The 24,161-nt window shown below is 37.6% G+C and overlaps 2 protein-coding genes across 3 annotated transcripts; both read left to right on the top strand.

Moving 5' to 3' along the window:
- The first annotated feature begins 5,442 nt into the window (after positions 1–5,442).
- LOC114417468 lies at positions 5,443–6,765 on the top strand. Its single transcript, XM_028386235.1, has 2 exons — positions 5,443–5,820; positions 5,917–6,765. Exons 1-2 carry the CDS (start codon positions 5,443–5,445, stop codon positions 6,763–6,765), a joined length of 1,227 nt encoding a protein of 408 aa, XP_028242036.1.
- Positions 6,766–17,247: 10,482 nt separating this feature from the next.
- LOC114411417 lies at positions 17,248–23,847 on the top strand. Of its 2 annotated transcripts, XM_028375110.1 has the most exons (4): positions 17,249–17,488; positions 18,120–18,707; positions 22,632–22,678; positions 22,784–23,847. In XM_028375110.1, the coding sequence occupies exons 2-4, from the start codon at positions 18,386–18,388 to the stop codon at positions 23,528–23,530; spliced, it is 1,116 nt and encodes a 371-aa protein (XP_028230911.1). In that variant the 5' UTR covers positions 17,249–17,488; positions 18,120–18,385; the 3' UTR covers positions 23,531–23,847. The 2 variants fall into 2 exon arrangements, with proteins under 2 accessions (XP_028230916.1, XP_028230911.1); XM_028375115.1 differs by lacking the exon at positions 22,632–22,678 and having other exon boundaries at positions 17,248–17,488.
- Positions 23,848–24,161: the final 314 nt, after the last annotated feature.

The following is a 24,161-nucleotide window of genomic DNA, read 5'->3' as shown; positions in this document are numbered from 1 at the left end:
TACGAAGGTTCTATTAAGGAATAAAGAGGTTCCGGTTGAGAAAGAACCATGAAGGCACCGGTTACGTTGTTAGCCGGTTATCCATTTCGTAATAGATTTTAAGAAGAGTACATAGATCAGAAATCACCTACGGATTCAGATTTCGCTGCGTTTGTTTGATCAATCATTGTGGATCCAAGTATTCCTAAAACTCTTCTTGATAATCTAATATAATATGTTCCTGGTGGTTATATTGGCATTTTATAAAGATCCTCTAAAATTTCAACAATATATCCATAGATCTATAATATGTATTTACTATGAGGTTCTATGGTTAACCAACTAATGGGGTTTTGCTATAGTTTGATCCACTCATTGGACCTTCCATATGGTATGTTAGTTGAAGGTTCTATTTCATCATGAGCTAATTGTTAGAATAATTGTGTAATATTTATGACTAATGATAGAAAACGACAAAGCCAAATGTTGGTTGGTTACCTTGTTTAATGTAACAAACATGAAAAGGCCATTTACCTTTTGCTTAGAGCATCTACTGGGAGAAAAATGCCTTGAATAAATTTGGCAATCTTATAGGGCAACTATCATTGTCCTGACATTTGCAAAGTTCCCTTACCATATGTTTGTAAAGTTTATAATTGTGCAATGCTAGTTATTTAAAGGTTTAATTACTCATTTTGTCTCTATGGCTTTTAAACTTATCATTTTTAGTTCTTATAGTTAATAATTGAATTTGCATGAATTAAGCTATCGATTAATTAACCATAACGTAGTTGAGAGCTACATGTGATTGCGTGAATTAACCTATTATTTGCATGAATTAACCTATTGAAAGAGTGACTTTTTTTGCATAGACTCTAATGACATAAAACCAATAAGATATTGGCACACACCATTGTTACATTAATGAATATAACACTTCCTCTTATAAGCATGAACCGGTAATTATGTGTTAATATTTTGTCAAATTTGTACATCTAAGTTAAATACAATACATTTATATGTAATTTCTTATTGTGGAGTAAAAATGTGTTTGCTTTTCAAAACCACATTAAACTAAAGATAAAAAAAATATTTTTTTAATTGTGTTGAATATTTAATATAAAACTTATTACATATTGTGAAAAGTGAAGAATTAAAAAAAAAAAGGTGGCTTTAAAGAGTATGAGAATTTTTTTAAGACTACGTGTATATCATTTAAGTATTTAGCACAAGTATATGCCTAGGCTCAAACGTGAGACCTCTAATTAAGAGAAAATAATTTCACGTCCAACCGTCAATTAATCTAAGTGTTTGATGACCCTCTATTATGTTAATTTATTATTACCAGTAAATAAAACAATTAACTTTAACTATAATGGTAGCTCACATGTAAAAACATGATGGTAAAAGGCATAAGATCCATTTGGTAAAGTTAAAGCTTTAGCTAAAACTCAAGAGGTCACTCCATAGTTTATATTGGCATCACCTAACTTTTATTTAAAAAATAATATATGTAAGTTTCATTTAAATAAATGAAATGAACTTTTTTTTAGAATAAAATAAATGAAATTAATAACTACATAACACATCCTTACTTTATTTTATTTTTAATTTTCATAAATTTGGAAAGATATTAATTAAAATAAATTATTATTATTTTCAATATTTTTATATAAATAATTAAAAAAAGATAATACTTTATAATTAAAAAAACCTTTTTCAAAGTAAACAAATTCTTGAATTTTCATTTCACAGGTAAATATTTAACGCAAACAAACTTTAGTATTAATATACAAAATTGAAAATTTCTTTCATATTATAAATAAACAAATGTTAGTTATATTTCATTTTTATACAACATTTCTATAAATTAGAAGGGAAAACCTATAATCTATAGTCTATAGTAAATACATGAAAGAATGTTTTTTAAAAGGAAGGTTGACATGCCACATCCTCTAGAGTAATAAACAATTAATTATTTGTTCATTTAAATTTAAATTAAAAAACTGATTCAAACATTCATTAATTTCTTATTAAGATTTATCATTATTATTATTATTATTATTATTATTATTATTATTATTATTATTATTATTATTATTATTATATTTATCATTAAATAGATGACTACTAATTTAAATAAGTAATTGTTAGACTAATTAAACTAATTCAATTCAGCACAAACAATTGATTTATAAATCAATGGTGATTTATTTAATAAATTAATTGTTAAATCTTTATAATTAGTATGGTTATAGAATAAAATAATTATTAATTTTATTTAATCAATCAATAATTTTCATTTCATATTAATTATTAATTAACTTAATACAATTGATTGATTGTAGGTTATGCAATCACTATTTATGGTGATAGCTAACAACCATTTATATACGTCAACAACGTATATTAATAGTAGTGAATTTTAAGGATCAAATCAATTCCCATTCAACAATTATAATTACTTAATTTTTAGGGAAAAAAACAAATTTTATTTACCAAATTTTTAGATGACTATATTTTCAAAATTAATTATACTTAAATTAAGAATGAAATATATTATTTTTCATATTAAAAATATATTAGACACTCTAATTCACATTCTGTAAAACTGAATATTATTTTAAATTAAATCTTTTCATGTTAATATTATTAAAAAAATAGTAATTAATGTACACTTTTAGGATGACGATCCAATTAATATGTTTTAAATAGATAAATTTTGCTATGGACATTTGAATTTTAAATTTTATAATTCATTTTGAGTGTATTTTTTTTATAAAGGTAATTAATAATCTTTTTGTCTATAAATATATTGTTTCCATTTTGAAATCATATAACATGTCATTTATATATAGAATTAATAAAATAAATATTGTTTATGAGATATGTTTTGATTTACACGTTGACTATAAAATAAAACTCATTAACTTGTGGAACTGATAACTACTAAATAATTGTGAATTAATAGTAGTTAAATAGTCAAATTTTGGCTTAAAATTAATTATTTAGCAGTTATTTATAATTAAAAGTTAAAAAATTAATTAAATTGAATTTCTGGTTGCAGATACAAAAAATGAGGTTACATTAAGCAAAAAGGGCAACAGAAATGAAGAGAAAGAAGGAATTTTAAAGCAGGCCCAGCCCAACAGTGGCGCTAAGCGAGCAACCAAATGCAGGCGCTAAGCGTGGCGTTAAGCACGAAGGAGCAGAAACCGTTACGCGCGCTAAGCCCAGCTAGGCGCCCAGCGCGTGATCCAACAGAAGCACAGGCTAAGCCTGTAGGGCGCGCTGAGCGCGCGATCTGAACGCGCTAAGCGCGAGGTGCGCGAGGTGTCACGCTGAGCGCGACTATGAAGGCCCAAAAGCCCACTTCAGCAACTATAAATAGAGAGCCAGTCCCAAGGAATCATTACCTTGTCTAAGAGCACTGTTCTCAGCACTTCAAGCCTGAGCTCTCCCTTCTTTTTTTATATTCTTGGTTTTTATCCCCATTCTTTCTTTCACCCCCAGTTGTAAGCCCTCAATGCCCATGAGTGGCTAATTCCCTAACTAGGGTCTGGCAGGCCTAAAAAGCCAACGATGTACGGTGTGCTTCAAGAATTATCAATGCAAAGGGAATTTATTCCAGGTTTTTCTGTTCTAATTCTTTCCTTGTTATCTTGCATTTGTTTTTAAATTTCTTTTGGGTTTTATTCGCTCGGGAAAGGGTATTTCCTAATAAGGATTTAAGAATTAATGCATGCATTAGTTTTAGGGGTTATACACTTGGGAAAGGGTAACACCTAACAGAACATCTTAAGAAAAGAATCATTGGGTTAGCATTGCTAGGCATAGAATGATAACCCACTGCCCATGCATTTAAGCAACATCTAGAACTTAACCTTAATGCATTTTAATTATTGAATCTTCGCAAATGCATTTGGGAGATAGGTAGTTAAAATAGGCTTGCCAACGTGAGGCATCAGGGGCAAGTAATTAACAGATGTGGGTAGAACTAATACCAATGCATTGGTAATGGATATCATATTTACATGCATCGTAGGCCAATTGGGTTTGTCCGGTCTTGACATCTTTATTAATTGTCTTTCCTTTTAAAGTATTTGATTTGGTAACCACCCCTTATTTCTGCATTTATTTCTGTCTTTATTATCTTTACTCATACTTACAAATTGAGAAGTATTTAATAAAGTGCAATAAAATCCTTGCGGAAACGATACTCGGACTTCCGAGTTTTACTACTTAATAGCGATTTGGTACACTTGCCAAAGTCTCAACAAGTTTTTGGCGCCGTTGCCGGGGATTTTATTTTCGCACTTAATTACCATACTATATCAGTTTGTAAGCCCAACTCTTCTTTTCTTGGCTTATTCTATTAGTATTTTCTCTTTACTTCTATTCTTTCTTTCTTTCATAATTGCACGGGTAGTGCCTTTTTGTTTTTATGCGACTTAGGACTGCATATGGAGATGTTGTCCCTATCAACTTAGAAATTGAAGCTACTTGTCGGCGAAACAACGCTGCAAGAAGAAGGGAACAAGACACAGAAGGAAGCAGTTACACCTCACCTCCTTTTTCTCCACATCACGCTGAAATGGACGGGGAACCGGCACGAAGAGTCACCCTAGAGGACTTCTCCAATACCGCCACTCCTCAGTTCTTCACGAGCATTGCAAGACCAGAGGTACAAGCCGCCAATATTTCCTACCCGTATTCCCTTATTCAGCTAATCCAAGGGAACCTCTTCCATGGTCTTCTAAGCGAAGATCCATATGCTCACCTTGCCTCGTACATAGAAATATGCAACACCGTAAAAATCGTTGGAGTCCCAGAAGATGCGGTACGCCTTAACCTCTTCTCCTTTTCTCTAGCAGGAGAGGCAAAACGATGGTTGCACTCTTTCAAAGGCAACAACTTAAGAACCTGGGAAGAAGTAGTGGAAAAGTTATTAAAGAAGTACTTCCCAGAGTCAAAGACTGCTGAAGGGAAAATGGAGATTTCTTCTTTCCATCAATTCCCGGATGAGTCCCTTAGCGAAGCACTAGACCGTTTTCACGGGCTGTTACGAAAGACACCGACACACGGATACAGCGAGCTGGTACAACTGAACATATTCATCGATGGCTTGCGGCCTCAATCGAAACAGCTACTAGACGCATCCGCAGGGGGAAAAATCAAACTGAAGACTCCCGAAGAAGCGATGAAGCTCATTGAGAACATGACGGCCAGTGATCAAGCAATCCTTCGTGATCGTAGCTATGTGCCCACAAAAAGAAGCCTTTTGGAACTTGGCACGTAGGACGCGACATTGGCACAGAACAAGCTGTTGACGAGACAGATAGAAGCCCTTACCGAAACCCTCAGCAAATTACCTCAACAATTACAAGCGGTAAGTTCTTCCCACTCTTCTATTTTGCAGGTAGAAGGATGCCCCACATGCGGAGGAACCTATGAGCCTGGACAATGTGTAAGCCAACAGGATACTTCTCGAGAAGCAAACTATATGGGCATACCAAATCGCGGATTCCAGGGTTACAACCAAGGGAACTTATCCGGATTCCACTAAGGGGGAGCAGGATTCAATCACGGACCACCGGGATTCAATCAAGGAAGAAACTTCACGCAAGGTTCAGGGTGGAGGAATCAGGGAAACCAGTACAAGGAGCAAAGGAATCAACAATCATACCAACCGCCATACCAGCATCCCAGCCAGGCCCCATTAAGCAAGAAAAGCCCACCAATATAGAAGAACTGTTGCTGCAATTCATCCAGGAAACACGATTCCATCAAAAGAGCACGGATGCAGCTATTCGAAATCTGGAAGTTCAAATGGGCCAATTGGCACAAGACAAAGCCAAACGGCCCACTAGAACTTTCGGAGCTAACACGGAGAAGAACCCAAAGGAAGAATGCAAGGTCGTGCTGACTTGAGGGCAGAAGAAAGCACAGGAGGAAGGTAAGGTTGAAGAAGAAGACTGGTCAGAGGAAGACAGGACAGAGACACCAGAAGAAAGGATAGAAGAAGAGGAGAAAGTGGCATCACCACCTACAACCAAGAGTCAGGAAGCGCGGGAAGCCAGGAAAGAAGAACCACCAGCCCTATCACAAGATCTCCCACATCCTGTGATACCCACCAAGAAGAACAAGGAATGTTATTTCAAGCGTTTCTTGGAAATATTCAAAGGGCTGGAGATCACTATGCCATTCGGGGAAGCCTTACAGCAGATGCCCTTATACTCCAAATTTATGAAGGACATCCTCACCAAGAAGGGGAAGTACATTGACAATGAGAACATTGTGGTAGGGGGTAACTGTAGCGCTATAATACAAAGGAAGCTACCCAAGAAGTTTAAGGACCACGGAAGTGTTACCATCCCGTGCACCATAGGGAAGGAGACGGTGAACAAGGCCCTCATTGACTTAGGAGCAAGTATCAATCTGATGCCCTTGTCAATGTGTAAAAGAATTGAGAATCTGAAGATAGATCCTACCAAGATGACGCTTCAGCTAGCAGACCGCTCGATTACAAGGCCGTACGGGGTGGTAGAAGATGTCCTAGTCAAGGTACGCCACTTTACTTTTCCGGTGGACTTTGTCATAATGGATATCGAAGAAGACACATACATTCCCCTCATCTTAGGCAGACCATTCATGCTGACTGCCAACTGTGTGGTGGATATGGGGAATGGGAACTTGGAGTTGAGTATTGACAATCAGAAGATCACCTTCGACCAATTCAAAGCAATGAAGTATCCACATGAAGGTTGGAAGTGTTTCAGAGTATAAGAGATTGATAAGGAAGATGCCAGTATTCTCGAGATACCACAATCTTCACTGGAGAAAGCAATGGTAAATGCTTTGGACTGTCTAACCAGTGAAGAGGAGAAAGATCTGAAGGCTTGCTTGGAAGACTTGGATCGACAAGACAGTATTCCTGAGGGAGAAGCCAAATTTGAGACGCTAGAAGAGAAAGTTCCGTCCGAGAAGAAGAAGATAGAGTTGAAGATATTGCCCGATCATCTAAAGTATGTGTTCTTGGAGGAAGATAAGCCTGTAGTAATCAGCAATGCACTCACAACAGAGGAAGAAAACAGGTTAGTAGATATCCTCAAGAAACACAGGGAAGCTATTGGATGGCATATATCGGATCTCAAGGGAATTAGCCCTGCTTATTGCATGCACAGAATAATGATGGAAAAGGATTACAAGCCAGTCCGACAACCCCAGAGGCGGCTAAATCCAACAATGAAGGAAGAGGTCAGAAAGGAGGTACTCAAGCTCTTGGAGGCTGGGCTCATATATCCCATCTCTGATAGCGCTTGGGTAAGCCCAGTACAGGTGGTTCCCAAGAAAGGTGGAATGACAGTAGTACGGAATGAGAAGAACGACTTGATACCAACACGAACTGTCACTGGTTGGCGAATGTGCATCGATTATCGCAAGCTGAATGAGGCCACCCGAAAGGACCACTTCCCTCTACCTTTCATGGATCAGATGCTGGAGAGACTTGTAGGGCAGACGTACTATTGTTTCTTGGATGGATACTCGGGATATAATCAGATTGCGGTGGACCCTAGAGACCAAGAGAAGACGGCCTTCACATGCCCTTTTGGCGTCTTTGCTTACAGAAGGATGCCATTCGGGTTATGTAATGCACCAGCCACATTTCAGAGGTGCATGCTGGCCATTTTTTCAGACATGGTGGAGAAAAGCATCGAGGTATTCATGGATGACTTCTTGGTTTTTGGACCCTCATTTGACAGTTGTTTGAGGAACCTAGAGATGGTACTTCAGAGGTGCGTAAAGACTAACTTAGTGTTGAACTGGGAGAAGTGTCATTTTATGGTTCGAGAGGGCATAGTCCTGGGCCACAAGATCTCAGCTAGAGGGATTGAGGTTGACCAAGCAAAGATAGACGTTATAGAGAAGCTGCCACCACCATTGAATATTAAAGGTGTCAGAAGTTTCTTAGGGCATGCAGGATTCTACAAGAGATTCATCAAGGATTTCTCGAAGATTGCCAGACCCCTAAGCAACCTGCTGAATAAAGATGTGGCCTTCAAGTTTGATGAAGAATGTTCAGCAGCATTTCAGACACTGAAGGACAAGCTCACTACTGCACTTGTGATGATTGCACCTGACTGGAATAAAGACTTTGAGCTAATGTGTGATGCCAGTGATTATGCCATAGGAGCAGTTCTAGGACAGAGACACGACAAGGTATTTCATGCCATCTATTATGCTAGCAGGGTCCTAAATGAAGCACAGTTGAATTATGCCACCACAGAAAAGGAAATGCTAGTTGTTGTCTTTGCCTTGGAGAAGTTCAGGTCATACTTGATAGGATCGAAGGTCACCATTTTTACAGATCATGTTGTCATCAAGCACCTGCTTGCCAAAACAGACTCAAAGCCAAGGTTGATTAGATGGGTCCTCTTATTGCAAGAGTTTGACATCGTCATCAAGGATAAGAGAGGATCTGAGAATGTGGTAGCCGATCACTTATCTCGGTTAAAGAATGAAGAAGTCACCTAGGAAGAGCCAAAGGTAAGAGATGAATTTCCTGATGAGTTTCTTTTGCAGGTTACCACCAAACCTTGGTTTGTAGACATGGCAAACTACAAAGCCACGAGAGTCATTCCAGAGGAGTATACTTGGAGTCAGAGGAAGAAATTTCTACACGATGCACGCTTCTATGTGTGGGATGACCCCCATTTGTTCAAAGCAGGAGCAGATAATGTATTGAGAAGATGTGTCACAAAGGAAGAAGCACGAAGCATTCTTTGGCACTGTCACAGTTCACCATACGGCGGACATCACAGCGGGGACAGAACAGCAGCAAAAGTGCTACAATCAGGTTTTTTCTGGCCCTCTCTTTTTAAAGATGCTTACGAGTTTGTGCGTTGTTGTGATAGATGCCAGAGAACAGGGGAGATATCGCGAAGAAATGAGATGCCTTTACAGAACATCATGGAAGTGGAAATCTTTGACTGTTGGGGCATAGACTTCATGGGACCTCTGCCTTCGTCATATGGAAATATCTACATCCTGGTAGCAGTGGATTATGTCTCCAAGTGGGTGGAGGCTATAGCTACGCTGAAGGACGATGCCAGGGTAGTAATCAAGTTTCTAAAGAAGAACATTTTCTCCCGCTACGGAGTCCCACGAGCCTTGATTAGTGATGGAGGAACGCACTTCTGCAACAATCAGTTGAAGAAAGTCCTGGAGCACTATAATGTCCGACATAAGGTGGCCACACCTTATCATCCTCAGACGAATGGCCAAGCAGAAATCTCTAACAGGGAGCTCAAGTGAATCCTGGAGAAGACAATTCCATCATCCAGAAAGGATTGGGCCTTGAAGCTCGATGATACTCTCTAGGCCTATAGGACAGCGTTCAAGACCCCCATCGGCTTATCGCCATTTCAGCTAGTGTATGGGAAGTCATGCCATTTACCAGTGGAGCTGGAGCACAAAGCATATTGGGCTCTCCGGTTGCTTAACTTTGACAACAATGCATGCGGGGAAAAGAGGAAATTACAGCTTTAGGAGTTAGAGGAGATGAGACTGAATGCCTATGAATCGTCCAGAATTTACAAGGAAAAAACGAAGGCATATCATGATAAGAAGCTGCAGAGGAGAGAATTCCAGCCAGGGCAGCAGGTATTGCTCTTTAACTCAAGGCTAAGGTTGTTCCCAGGTAAGCTGAAGTCCAAGTGGTTAGGGCCGTTTATCATAAAAGAAGTTAGACCTCATGGAGCAGTGGAATTGGTGGACCCTAGAGAAGAGAACTTCGAGAAGAAATGGATCGTCAATGGCCAGCGCTTAAAGCCGTATAACGGAGGACAACTAGAGCGATTGACGACCATCATCTATTTGAATGATCCTTGAGAAAGCTTACTGTCTAGCTAAAGACAATAAACTAAGCGCTGGTTGGGAGGCAACCCAACATTTATTGTAAAAATGTAGTTCTTTCATTTAAAAAAAAAGCCCAACAGGTGCAAACAGCAAACAGGGGGTATGAAAAGCAAAGGCCCAACAGGTGCAGTCAGCAAAAGGAGGGGTACCCATAGCAGAAGTGAAGTGGGCTGCACGAAGCCATGCGCTTAGCGCGCGCCCCTCGCGCTAAGCGCCCAGGTTAGTTTTTGAATTTTGAATTTTAAATCTGAAGGGCAACCAAGGGACGTTTTCCCTGGTGCGCTTAGTGGCCACATGCGCGCTAAGCGCGCACGTCAAAAATTCTGGGGAGTTTTTGAAACTCCCCAACCCCTCAGTTGCCTTTAGGGGGGCTTTTTAAGTGCAGAACTTCATTTCTTTTTCTTTTCTCTGCGCTTTTACACTTTCCACACTTCCTCTCTGCATCCTCTTCTCACTTTCACATTCCCTTGTGATTTTCACGCTGATTAACAGGAAAAACGAGGTAAGATTTGAATCTGGTTGTGCTGTAGCATTTGTAGGTATCATCACGCTAAGCCTTGCACATAGGCTTAGCGGGAACAAACAATGTGAAGAACAAAACGAGGAGCGCGCTAAGCCGCTGTAAGACACAGGAGCCACCACGAAGCACGCGCTTAGCCAGCACGGTCGCGCTAAGCGCGCTCATCAACTTCAGCGAACGCGCTAAGCGCGTGCTAGTGGCGCTAAGCGTGTGCTAGTGGCGCTAAGCGTGTGCCTCCTTCAGCAGACAGGCGCGCCAAACGTGGGGCTGGGCCTCAGGGCCCATCAGCCTCGCGCCTTGCTTTCTGCACCCCCCTTCTTCATAACTGCATCCCCTCTTTCTGCTTTCTGCACCCCCATGTCTACTAACTGCAGTCTGTTTTTTGTTGTTTTTGTTTTTTTTTCAGATGACTTCTCGCAAGCGCCGTGACGTGCCCACACCAGGGGAAGCGTCCAACTGGGACTTTTCCCGCTTTACATCCGAGATCGCTTGGCATAGGTACCAAGACAACATTCAGCTTCGGAACATCCTTCCGAAGAGGAATGTTGAACTTGGGCCTGGTATGTTTGATGAGTTCCTCCAGGAATTCAGGAGGTGCAGATGGGACCAGGTGCTGACTCAACTACCAGAGAAGAGGATCGATGTGGCTCTGGTGAAAGAGTTTTATTCGAACCTATATGATCCAGAGGACCACAGTCCCAGATTTTGCAGGGTGCGAGGACAGGTCGTTCACTTTGACGCTGACACGATTAACGACTTCCTCGACACCCCAGTCATCTTGGAGGACGGGGACCAAATACCTCAGCACTCACCCCGATTCTGACACCATCGCTGCCACATTATGTACTCCAGGGGGGCGTTTTGTTCTTAATGCCGATGGTCTCCCCTGGAAGCTGCTGAGGAAGGACATGACGACACTCGCTCAGACATGGAGTGTCCTCTCTTATTATGATCTCGCGCCCACTTCTCACACATCTGATGTTAATCTTGACAGAGCACGCTTGATCTATGGCTTGGTGAGCCGCATGGATATGGACGTGGACAGCTTTATATCTCAGCAGATCAGTCAGATTGCCTAGTCCAGCACCTTGAGGCTCGGGTTCCCAGCATTGATTACAGTGCTGTGTGACATTCAGGGGGTGGTTTCTGATACCCTGATATTTGAGTCACTCAGCCCTGCGATCAACTTGGCCTACGTGAAGAAGAACTGCTGGAACCCCGCTGATCCATCGATCACCTTTCCAGGGACTCGCCGCACACGCACCAGAGCTTCGACATCAGCATCAGAGGCCCCTCTTTCTACCCAGCCTCCGTCTCAACCTTCTTCTCAGAGACCGCGACCTTCACCTGCCTCCACCTCAGCATCCCTAGGCATGCATGGTCAGATGCTGAGGTCCATTCACGTTGGACAACAGCTCATCATGGAGAACATGCATAGGCTATCCTTACACCTGCAGATGGACCCACCGCTCATCACTCCAGAGGCTTATCGTCAGCAGGTTGCCTGGCCAGGAGACCAGCCCTCCACTGACAGGGGGGAAGAGCCTTCTGGAGCCGCTGAGGATCCTGCGGTCGATGAAGACCTCATTGCTGACTTAGCCAGCGCTGACTGGGGCCCATGGGCAGACTTGGGTGGAGGCAGTTGATGTTTCCTTTTATGTTTTGTTGTTTTCTTTTATGTTTGGTGTTTTCTTCTTTCTTATGTTTCGTTTATGTGGTCTGTTTGGGTAAAAAGAAGTAGTAGTAATAATATCAGTATTTCAGTATGTGTTTTCTGAGTAATAATTGCATGATAAACTTGAGCAGTCATAATTTTTGAGCTTGTTCTGGAAGGTTCAAACACTTGAGATGCCACTAATCTTTGGAAACACTGGTTCTGGAAGCACAAGTCAGGCCAGAAAATGGAACATGAATAGCATAAGGTGGGAAGGTTAGTCTGATGGAACAAGGTCATAACTGGTACGCCGTATACTTGCTTAAATTCCGGTGAGTGTGTGAACTTAATTGTGAGAGAAAACGCTTGTTTTTAAGTTCCTGGTTTTGCATCAGTCTTGGATTGTTAGAATAGTTACTTAAGGTGGATATGATCAAGGCCATGTTTGTTATATTTAGCTACTTAACCAAAAAGCCAACCCGACATCATTTTTTTTCCCCTTGCACCCATGATTGAGCCTATATATTATTTTGAATTAACCCTTGAGCCAATAAAATGATAGTCCTACCCTTTAGGATGATAAGAGAGCAAAAATGGGTTATAAAGGTCTTAATTTGGGGGATTTTGGAAAATAGGTAGCTAAGATAGTAGTACAACACATAGTAAGACACCTCTCACAAACTGGAAGCCCAATTATAAAAAAAAAATGAATGTAATAAAGGGCAGAAACAAAAGAGCAAGAGAGGTGACAAATGAAAAGTGCTGTGGGAAAATGAAAGGGTTAAGAAAAAGGCTTCGGAAGAATTAGAAATTTTTGCTCTCTTAATCCTAAGTTTGAATTTCCAAGAAAAATCATGATTTTTTGTAAGCCAAGCCCCAATACAAGCTAATAAAGTCCTTAGTGATCCACCTAAAGGTAACTAAAGATAACTGTACTTAAGATGAAATGCAAAACTTTGGAGTCTTACTTGCAGGTTGTTAGTAAAATTGCAAACACTAAACCAGACACTTGTGAGCAGAGGGAAACACCAGCCTTGTGAGGAAAGTAAGGCGAGCCAAATTTGATCAAGATTCCAGAGGACTGATTAATTCCATTCTTGTGTTGTATGCTTTCATTTTGAGATGTTGACAGATGCGGAAGGGACCACTGAAAGAAGGAGGAACTGAAGCCATTGATAGTGTTGGAACACTCAGAACTTGTTTGAAAATTTATTTTTATTCTTGGTTTGCTTGGGGACAAGCAAAGTTTAATTTGGGGGATTTTGATAACTGCTAAATAATTGTGAATTAATAGTAGTTAAATAGTCAAATTTTGGCTTAAAATTAATTATTTAGCAGTTATTTATAATTAAAAGTTGAAAAATTAATTAAATTGAATTTCTGGTTGCAGATACGAAAAATGAGGTTACATTAAGCAAAAAGGACAACAGAAATGAAGAGAAAGAAGGAATTCTAAAGCAGGCCCAGTCCAACAGTGGCGCTAAGCGAGCAACCAAATGCAGGCGCTAAGCGTGGCGTTAAGCACGAAGGAGCAGAAACCGTTACGCGCGCTAAGCCCATCTAGGCGCCCAGCGCACGATCCAACAGAAGCACAGGCTAAGCCTGCAGGGCGCGCTGAGCGCGCGATCTGAACGCGCTAAGCGCGAGGTGTCATGCTGAGCGCGACTATGAAGGCCCAAAAACCCACTTCAGCAACTATAAATAGAGAGCCAGTCCCAAGGAATCATCACCTCGTCTCAGAGCACTGTTCTCAGAACTTCAAGCCTGAGCTCTCCCTTCTTTCTTTATATTCTTGGTTTTTATCCCCATTCTTTCTTTCACCCCCAGTTGTAAGCCCTCAATGGCCATGAGTGGCTAATCCCCTAGCTAGGGCGTGACAGGCCTAAAAAGCCAACGATGTACGGTGTGCTTCAAGAATTATCAATGTAAAGGGAATTTATTCCAGGTTTTTCTGTTCTAATTCTTTTCTTGTTATCTTGCATTTGTTCTTAAATTTCTTTTGGGTTTTATTCGCTCGGGAGAGGGTATTTCCTAATAAGGATTTAAGAATTAATGCATGCATTAGTTTTAAGGGTTATACACTTGGGGAAGGGTAACACCTAACAGAACATCTTAAGAAAAGAATCCTTGGGTTAGCATTGCTAGGCATAGAATGATAACCCAATGCCCATGCATTTAAGCAACATCTAGAACTTAACCTTAATGCATTTTAATTATTGAATCTTCGCAAAGGTATTTGGGAGATAAGTAGTTAAAATAGGTTTGCCAACGTGAGGCATCAGGGGCAAGTAATTAACAGATGTGGGTAGAACTAATACCAGTGCAGCATTGGTAATGAATATCATATTTACATGCATCGTAGGCCAATTGGGTTTGTCCGGTCTTGGCATCTTTATCAATTGTCTTTCCTTTTAAACTATTTGATTTGGTAACCACCCCTTATTTCTGCATTTATTTCTGTCTTTATTATCTTTACTCATACTTACAAATTGAGAAATATTTAATAAAGTGCAATAAAATCCCTGCGGAAACGATACTCGGACTTTCGAGTTTTAAGCGATTTGGTACACTTGCCAAAGTCTCAACAGGAACATACTTTGGTTGTTTTTTTTTTAGTAGAATGTCACTAATCGAAGAGATTCTTCTCATTCCAAAACATTGCTCTCACATGACTGCATATATCGTGTCTTGCACCATTTTCTCCTTCTTTTTTTTTCATTATGAATGAAGATCTGTTTTTTTTTTCTTTATGAAGAAGTAACTATTGGGGTTATGATGTAATTGTTAAATTTGCATATAAGGAAAACTTTGTTGGAGATACAATTTATTCATCTTTTTTTAATTTTGTTGAATTTTAGGGCTTGCTCACTCATTGGTTTCTATGCTTCATATTTGCCTTCAGTAACCTTTTGCAGTTTTGAGAGAGATACATTATGGAATGATGATTATTTTATCTCATTTTTTTGATATTTACTTATTAATTTATTTAATATTTTAATCAACTCTTTAAGTTTTAATTTAGTTGTGTATGTGGATTTGCTCACTAATTGTTATTTTCTAGGCTTTTGCAATTTCTTATACTCACTTTGTACTTGCAATTTAATATCTATAGTCTATCTATCTATAGTATATACATACGAAAATGATTTATAAAAAGAATCTATACACATGACATTTTTTAGTAATTTTAAGGGATAAATTTAATTATAATTAAAAAAATAACAAAATGTCACATTACATTTTTAACATCAGAATAGAAATGTAATAATTATATTGATTGTTATGAGTAATTGATTGCAATCAAATTGATATAATTATAATATTAAATAATAATTAATTGTTTAAAGTATATTTTATAGTTAATTTATTCCAATTAAAATCACTAGTTGTTAGACTAAATAATTAGAATAATTCAATGATGATTTATTTATTTAATTAATTTATAACAAAAAATGAATCTATACATTAGTATAAAAGAACGTATTATAAAGATAAATATAGTCAATTTTTAATAATATTTACTTGATTAGTCAGCTAATTCTATTGAATAATTAATTCCATTGTAATTAATTTTTAATAATATGATTATCATATAATTAGAGGAATGTATAAATTAAGACTCAAAAAAAAAAAAAAAACGAAACGTATAAAGCAATTTTATAAATTATGAGTTGATAGTGGAGCGTAAATCAATTATCACTTTAATGTGTAGATTAAAAGTATAGGCACAGTTCTAATCAAAATTATGGAAGAGAAAATAGAATCAACCACTTTTCATTCTTGACAATGAATGATCAAATTTGTAATTAATGAGTTTTAAATAATTACTCTCATACCAAGACCAATATCAAATTATATTATAAATAATTTAACAATATCATATTTTTTAATGTCTCTTTGGCACAATAAAAATAAAGAAAAAAACAACAAAATATGTAAAAAAAAAACATTACTAATCGACATAAGAAAACCAAAAGAAATAAAATAAAATTAGAGAACATCAATTTTTATTTTTATTTTTATTTTTTTTATCTTGGCATGTAACTTAGATCTTTTTTTTATTACATAAAGTTAAAAATTCAATAAACTTAATTAGTAATTGGTTTTAGTAATGTTCTCTTTTTCTTTTACCATACTTTTTAAAATTCATTAATTTAATAAGAGTATAAAATAATAAGTTACAAATAATACTAGTTCATAGAAAACAAATCTCTAAGAATCACAAACTTATTAGAAAATGAATCAAGAAGCTATTGGCCATGCGTAAGACTATTAATTAATTGCATAACATTTATAATAAGTAGAACTATATATTCAAGAGAACCAGATGACAATTAATATTTTGTTATATGAAATTGAAATCAATAATAATATTTTTAATAATCAAATATATATATATATATATATATATATATATATATATATATATGTTTTTTATATTAATAATCATGCACCAACATGTCATCAATTTCAATTTATTATTAATATAACTTTTAAATTAATTATCATAAAAATTAGCAAACTTATAATATGATAAATTAAGAGGGTAAATTTTTTTATACAATCAATATATAATTTTTCTCTCTCTATATATCTTTAAATTAAATTTTAATCCTTAAAGTGAATGTTAATTTCATTAGTATTGTCATTTTTAAAATATTATAATTGCAAAAAAATTCTTAATTTCATTAGTCGCTGCTACGTACATAATCAACTATATATCCATAATGATGAACAATTATTAAGAATTAAAATATTATATTTTATCATCTATGGTTAAAATAAATAAATAAAATTTAATTTAATTGCAAATAATTAGTATTACAACTTTAATAAATATTTATATATTTATATTTTTTTCATAAACATGTTCATAAATAATATTTAGCCGTGGATGATATAACACCGATCATACATTGTAGCGAGCTATATAATGTAATGAAATAATGAATAATATATAATTCTATATAAAATTATTGAGTGGCGTGTTGAGAAACATTAAAAACAAGTGACATCATATTAAAAAGCACAACAAAACGTCAAAACCGTCCCCAATTAATCAAAGAAAAAAATACACAAAGTGAATGATTGCAACGAAAAACAATTTAATTAAAAAAAAGAAAAGAAAAGAAAAGAAAAAAGACCAGTGCAAACGGCGCGTTTAAAGTTCAAACAGTTTATTTAGAAGAAAGAACACTAACAGAAGATGCGGGTGCCAGCTGTTCAACCACTTTGCTTTCTTCTTCCTTAGTTTCGTTTGGTTAGTTAGGGTTTTCCTTTCCACAACTTCACTTTCTTCTTCACTTCTTGCAATCACACAATACAACAACGCAATTCCTCCACAAACTGAAAAAAAAACACACAATTTCGCTCACTACAGAACTCGCACGTGCCCTTACTTTCCTGTCACGTGTGCGGTACGAGGTTCTCTTTCCCCTGTTTTTTCTTGTTTTATTTGCTGTATTCTATTTTATTTTCCCTTTTTCCTCTATTTTTTACTTTTTTTTTGGTTTAATAAATTAATTGAACTATGGCTTTTTTTTTTGTGGCATTTACTGTAAATTTGGTAAAGTAACATTTGATTTTTTTTAGATGCGGTTTCTGTGCAGTTATGATAGTTGGTACTCTTTGCGTGAATGTGAGGCTTTTATCACTATGTTTGGGTTTGGGTTTAGTGACCGTATTTCAATTTTTTTAATATTGTGTTTCTGTGATTTAGATGTCACTTTTTGAATTTATTGCAATTTGTTAACTAATTAACTAATTTGATTTTTATTATCACTATGCTTGGTTTTGGCTTTTGTGATTTTCTTAGTATGATGTTTCTGTGATTTAGATATCACCTTTTGAATTTATTGCATTTTGTTAACTGATTGGATGTTTATGGCTTAAGGTGATTGCTGAAAGTAGCTATACTTGTTTGCTGTATTTTACTTTTTTTTATTTGGTGGTTGGAATAGTAATGTTCACTTTATTTTATTTAGATGGTGAATGCCATTCCTTTTTTCTCCTGATTGTGGACTTTTCATGGTGGAGCAATTATTGCAGGTGGAGTTTAGTCTCCATTAGAGATGTGGGTTGAAGGTGGAAATTATTGAATGTCGAATTATTCAGCTTGAGGAGTTGGAACTTATTTTTGGAAGTATTCATCTTGTGCGTGTCATTACTGAGTTGACTAGTGTCCAAAATAGGTTGGATTGGAGGCATTCAGAATTAGGTTTATTGTGTATTCTGAGAAAATAGCTAAAACGGGGTCGCTTTGTTGTGTGGCTTCAAGGCCACATGAATCAAATGCTGGCAGTAGGGACTGGTCCATGGGTCCAAATGAGCCCTACTGGCGAACAAATTCAAGTTTTTCGCCTCCTCCGACGAGGTGGGATTTCAGATTTCAGTCTGAAGGTCTGTCATATGGTGTGAATGATGGTGTTCAACTCTATGGGTCTTCTACATCGGAAAACGATAAAGAAAGTAGGGGTTGGGTCAGAGGCAACCACCTATATGATCTTCACTATTCTGCTTCAGATGGTACTGGGATTTTCCTTAGCAGTCCATCTGACCTTTCTCAGGGTCCTCAGTGGACGCCTCCTGCAATACAAGAAATCAGTATTGACAATTATGAAACTTCGACTAGGAAAGGTAAATCCTTATATATGAATATTTCAAATAGTATGTTGTAAACATTTATAGAACACTTGCAGCACTTTTTGTCCAAGATATGCTATATATTCTCTAAGATCTATGTAGTGGACATATTCTATCTTCTTTTTTTTCCTTCATGAAGCTTTTTGCAAATTTTCCTTTCACCATATTTACTATTTGGAAAAACTGGACTTTCAAATAGAGGGGGGACTGCAAGTCAGCAATGTAGTGTTGAGGGTGAAGTGTGTAATTATTCCTTCTTACGATAGCCTTCAGCCAGCAGTGTTTGAGAAATATTGGCTTTTAATTAATTGGAATGGTAAATGACATAAAAAAACCATTTGGATAATGTTACAGGAAGACAGTAGAAATTTAAACGTAAAATTAAAAATAAATATGAAAAAAGGGCTTGAGTTTGCAGATTCTAAACTGATGATTTAGGGTTTAGGTTAACAATGCGGTATGGAAGTGGAATGTATGTTTTTAAAATATTAATCAAGGTTGTCTGTTTCTAATTACTAAGGCATTGTATCTTGTTGACAATTGTTTCATATAAAAATAGGGTAGAATATAATTTTGGTCCTCTAAATTTAAAATGTTTCATTTTGGTCTCTTAAAGTGTCTATGTTAGATCAAAATGGTTTTCCCATCAGTTTTTGGCACTAAGTAACTACGTTAATTTTGGCTGACATGGCATCTCTCACAATTTGTCATGTTTTTGGCAAAAATATGTATGTATTTTATATATATATATATATATATATATATATTTATATATATAATCAGTACAAGTAGTACTAATATCTGTACATCCCAGTGTACATGTTGTCTATGTAAGATTATGGTATTGAATATGCTTGAGATATTAGAATACCCTAACCCCCACATCTCTGAGCACACTGGAATACCCATTACAAAAAGAATCTATGGTCTAATCCCTCCCCTATACAAGAATCCAGATTTAATATTACTGGACCAAAAGTGGAACAGCAGCTCAAAATCCTTATCTAAATATCTAAGCCATGACTAGCAGAAGAAAATTGCATCTTCCATCAATTTTTGTCCATTAAAATCCTCATTTGAGAATACAATTCTATTTCTATTTCTATGTTTCCAAATGCACCATGTGAGGGTAGCCCACCAAATCCACCATCTGTTTTGGACAATTCCTGATGAATTATAGTATGAGTGTTGTAGAAAGTGTTCCTTAGTGATGCGGGAAATACAGTTACAACCTCTGTCCATGCAAGGCTCTCCCACCATAAAGGCATTATTCTTTGGCAGCCAAAAATATGTGGGACGCTTCCTCCTCATGACTCAAACAAAATGGGCAGTGGTAGTCATCTAGCTGCACATTCCTTCTCCTTAGGTTTGCTCTTGTTGGTAGTCTATCCCTAACCAGCCTCTAAACAAAGTGTGCTACCTTGCTTGGAATTTCCATTTTCCAAATTGGTGTGAATGCCTTGTCTTCATTCTCATTCGCCACAACTTCATTAAGCAAATGATATCCACTTCCCATTGAGTACAACCCACTCACATCCTAGTCTTGTTGATTAGGCTGAACCCTGAACTTCTCAATATCCTCCATAAAGCTAGTTGCTAATTTCCATCTCCCCTTCCAACATCATTCTTCGCCACACAAAATTCCATTCCCGCGATTCCCTCACCTCAAAGCCCATCTGTTGAATAGTGTGATGTTGTATTTGTTGATATATACAATATAATCTCGGATACTTCTCCATCAAAGATAACCCCTCCTCCCTCCACCTATCTTCCCAAAATTTTACCCGCGACTCACATTCCATTTTCCACTTCACACCTTCATTGAGCCACCCATCTACCTCCGCTGAACCGCGCACAGAACACAAATCCCGCCACCATATCAATCCCTTGTGGTTCCTCCTCACCTCATCTAAGTTTCTCCATCCCCCATACTTCAACTCCAAAACCTTTGCCCATAATTCACCAATATGATGAAATAGGTTCCAATGCCACTTACCAAGTAGTGCTCAGTTAAAAGACGCAAGATCCCACACCCCTAGACCACCTTTCTCTTTAGGGAGACATATTGTCTTCCACTTCACCCATGTCAACTTGTTTTGATCATCTCCTTCACCCCAAAGAAACGATCGTTGCAACCGCACCAGCTTATCCACCACGTTCTTAGGGACCCTGAAAAAGGAAATGAAAAAAATAGGTATTGGGTTAAGGATTGACTTTATCAAAGTCACCCTTCCCCCAAAAGATAAGTTTCTTTGTTTACACTTTGAAAGTTTTCTCTCACACATAGAGATATTCAGATCCCATATCTCACTACGCCTTGGGTTTGCCCCTATGGGGATTCCCAGGTAAGAAAAAGGCAATGACCAAAGTCTACAATTAAGGTATCCCATGGCGGACTCCACCCATTGATCTAATCTCCTAAATGCCCCAAAACTGCTCTTAGCGAAATTTATTTTCAATATCAACACCAACTCAAAGCTCCTTAACATTACTTTGATTGCCTTAACGTTGGACATGGTCGCTTCACCAAAAAATACCGTGTCATTAGCCTATTGAAGAATGCTAATTTCCACCTTATCTCTGCCTACTAGGAAACCTTTGAACAAATTTTTCTTTTGTGCCTCCCTCATCAGACCCGTCAGACCTTTAGCAACAATGTTGAATAAGAAGGGGGCTAATGGGTCCCCCTGCCTGATTCCTCTTTGAGGAGAGGACTCGTCAATGGGACATCCATTCACCAAGACTGAGACAAAAGAAAACTTCAGACACCCATCAATCCACATCACCCATTTCTCGTAGAAACCCATCCGTCCCAGCATGTAGAGGAGGAAATCCCAGCATACAGAATCGTATGCTTTTTCATTGCTAACTTTGAAGACTAAACAACTTTTCCTTCCCCTTTTTGCTTCATCAAAAGCCTCATTAGCAATCACCATGTTGTGCAAGAGATGTCTCCCCTCTATAAAGGCACTTTGTCGTTCATCAATGATGGTAGCCATGACCTTCTTGTGTCTTCTAGTTAGGATTTTTGCCACAGCCTTGTAGATACAACCTATCAAAGAAATAGGTATGTACTCGTTTATATTTTGTGGATCCTGTATCTTTGGAATCAAAGCCTAGAAGGATGCATTACTGCATTTTGGAAAGCGTCCATTTGCATGAAATTCGTCCAAGAAATGCAAGACATCCATTTTCATTGTGTCCCAGAATTCCTTAATGAACTTAAAATTTAGTCCATCAGGTCCTGGGCTCTTGGAGCTCCCACATTCCCACACCACTACCCATACCTCATCCTCCTCAAATCTGGCCACCAATTTTGCATTTGCCTCATGATTAATGGTCTTGAATTCTACACCATTCAGCCTTGGTCTCTCAAATGATGATTCTTCAAACTTCTCAAAAAGAACTGTTTGACTTCCTCCCTTACTCTATTCGACTCCTCTACCCAACAACCGCCAATAAAAATCCCCCTCAACATGTTTTTGTGCCGTTTCCAATTGACAGTCATGTGGTAGTATCTACAGTTGCAATCTGCTTTTAACCACAAGATGAAGCCCATACATTGATAAATCTGGCATCAGTTCAGAATTAAATCATGATTTCTTCTAATGTTGCCTCTAAATGAGATAGCTTTAACTTTTATATTTTTTAATTAGTGAGACTCATTTAATAATTTTCCTTTTCTCGTAATATCATTGGATTCCTTGAGGACCTTGACTTTGGATCATAATTTGTCTGTTTGTTAATGTGTGTCTCTGTATATGGTGGGGGTAGTGGTTGATGGTTGCAGATGAATCATTGTGATATTTGTAACAATCAAACTGTTCTCAATTTTGTTTTATTCTGTCACCACTATAAACTTGTATTCTGTTACTTCTGCTTATTGAACCGCCTCCTTCCTATTTGTACTTTTGATAGATTCTCATCCCTCTGTGGGCCGGGTATCTTTTACTCCCAATAAGGAGGTAAGGTTTTTGGTTAAGGACTACTAAAAACAGTGTTTGTTAGGCATTTGTTTGACATGTGTTTGTCTTACGAAATAGGCTAACGGGTATGAAATATTTTCACAGGGAACATCTGTGAATCACTACTGTGGGGGTTCAACTTCATCTCAATCGGAAAGTAGTGAATCAGAGTCTACTACAAAATCACATTTATCCTCTGAGAGGAATTTCGCTAATCTTCGTTCATTCATGTCTAAGCCTATTCACCCTATGTCCTTTAATGACCTAACAACTACTAGGGATGCCTTTGATCCTGCAGTTACAGATTTTACAGAGTTTGATACTTCCACTCCACTCAGAGATGGCCAGCGTTGGAGTAGTGCCAGCAGTAGTCAGGAGTTTGCTGACGTTACCGAGTCATTTGAATTAGAAACACCTGGTCGCTCACATTTTCTGTCAGATGGATTTAAATGTGGCTTGTGTGAAAGATTTCTCTCACAGCGATCACCTTGGAGCTCCCGTCGTATTGTGAGAAGTGGAGACATGCCTACAATTGGGGTTCTTCCTTGTTGTCATGCTTTTCATGCTGAGTGTTTGGAGCAAGCGACGCCAAAGACCCGGAAAAGTGATCCTCCTTGCCCTGTGTGTGTCAAATTGGAGGAAAATTCCCCTGATCAACGGAGCCATTTGAGATTGAGGACTGGTTTTCCAAGGCTTAAATCATCTCGTGACGATGGACCGTCAAGACCTTGGGGATGTGTACAGGTAGGTGATTGTGTTGAAGGGGCTCTGCATGCACCACCAGGCAACACAATGTTGCTGCTTAATCGAAACCGCATTAAGAACCCTTCTTTGAAAGGAATTTCCAGGTAAAGTGAGGAAAAATGGGATATTTTCTTCACATCTGTTTAGTGGAAGCTCAGCTGATGGGGAAGCAGTTAGTTGCTCTAAGGCAACTGCAGGTCCAAGTGTGTGGAGGTAATAGCCAATGTTGGTAAGTTCTAAGTTGTAACTTACACCTAGAGATGTGCAGAAGCTGACTCTCCCACTTTGTTGAGCAAAATTTTATGACACTGATTCGTAACTTGTTCCAGATTTTGTATAGATTGATTTGTTGTATGTGTTTCGGAACTCACGCTTGGAACTTGTTCTTATTTTGCTTGATTTATGCATTTGAAATTTTATCCTTAGTCGGGGTTTTAAATCATCTACTTTTGTTGGTGGAGTTCAGATTGAAAAATAACCAAGGGAAAATTTTAATTAAATTTTCCATATCAACTAATACTGCAATTTGCATGTATGATGAACTAAGTTGAGCCTTGTAGAGGAATATATGCTCAAAATTACAGTGGTCGTTTGGTTTGAAAAATGAAGTTGGGAATCTGATTTTGTTATTTTCTCGAGTTTCTAAAAGCAAAATTAAAATAGAAAATGTTTTCGTGAAATGGATATATTTTTTTTTCCATTGGAACTTCAGTTCACTCTCAAGTTAATTGAGCTAGCT

The sequence above is a fragment of the Glycine soja genome, chromosome 1, assembly GCF_004193775.1.
Source record: "Glycine soja cultivar W05 chromosome 1, ASM419377v2, whole genome shotgun sequence".
NCBI lineage: Eukaryota > Viridiplantae > Streptophyta > Magnoliopsida > Fabales > Fabaceae > Glycine > Glycine soja.
Note: the sequence above shows the minus strand (reverse complement) of the source record. Positions and strands in the feature narration are given on the sequence as shown.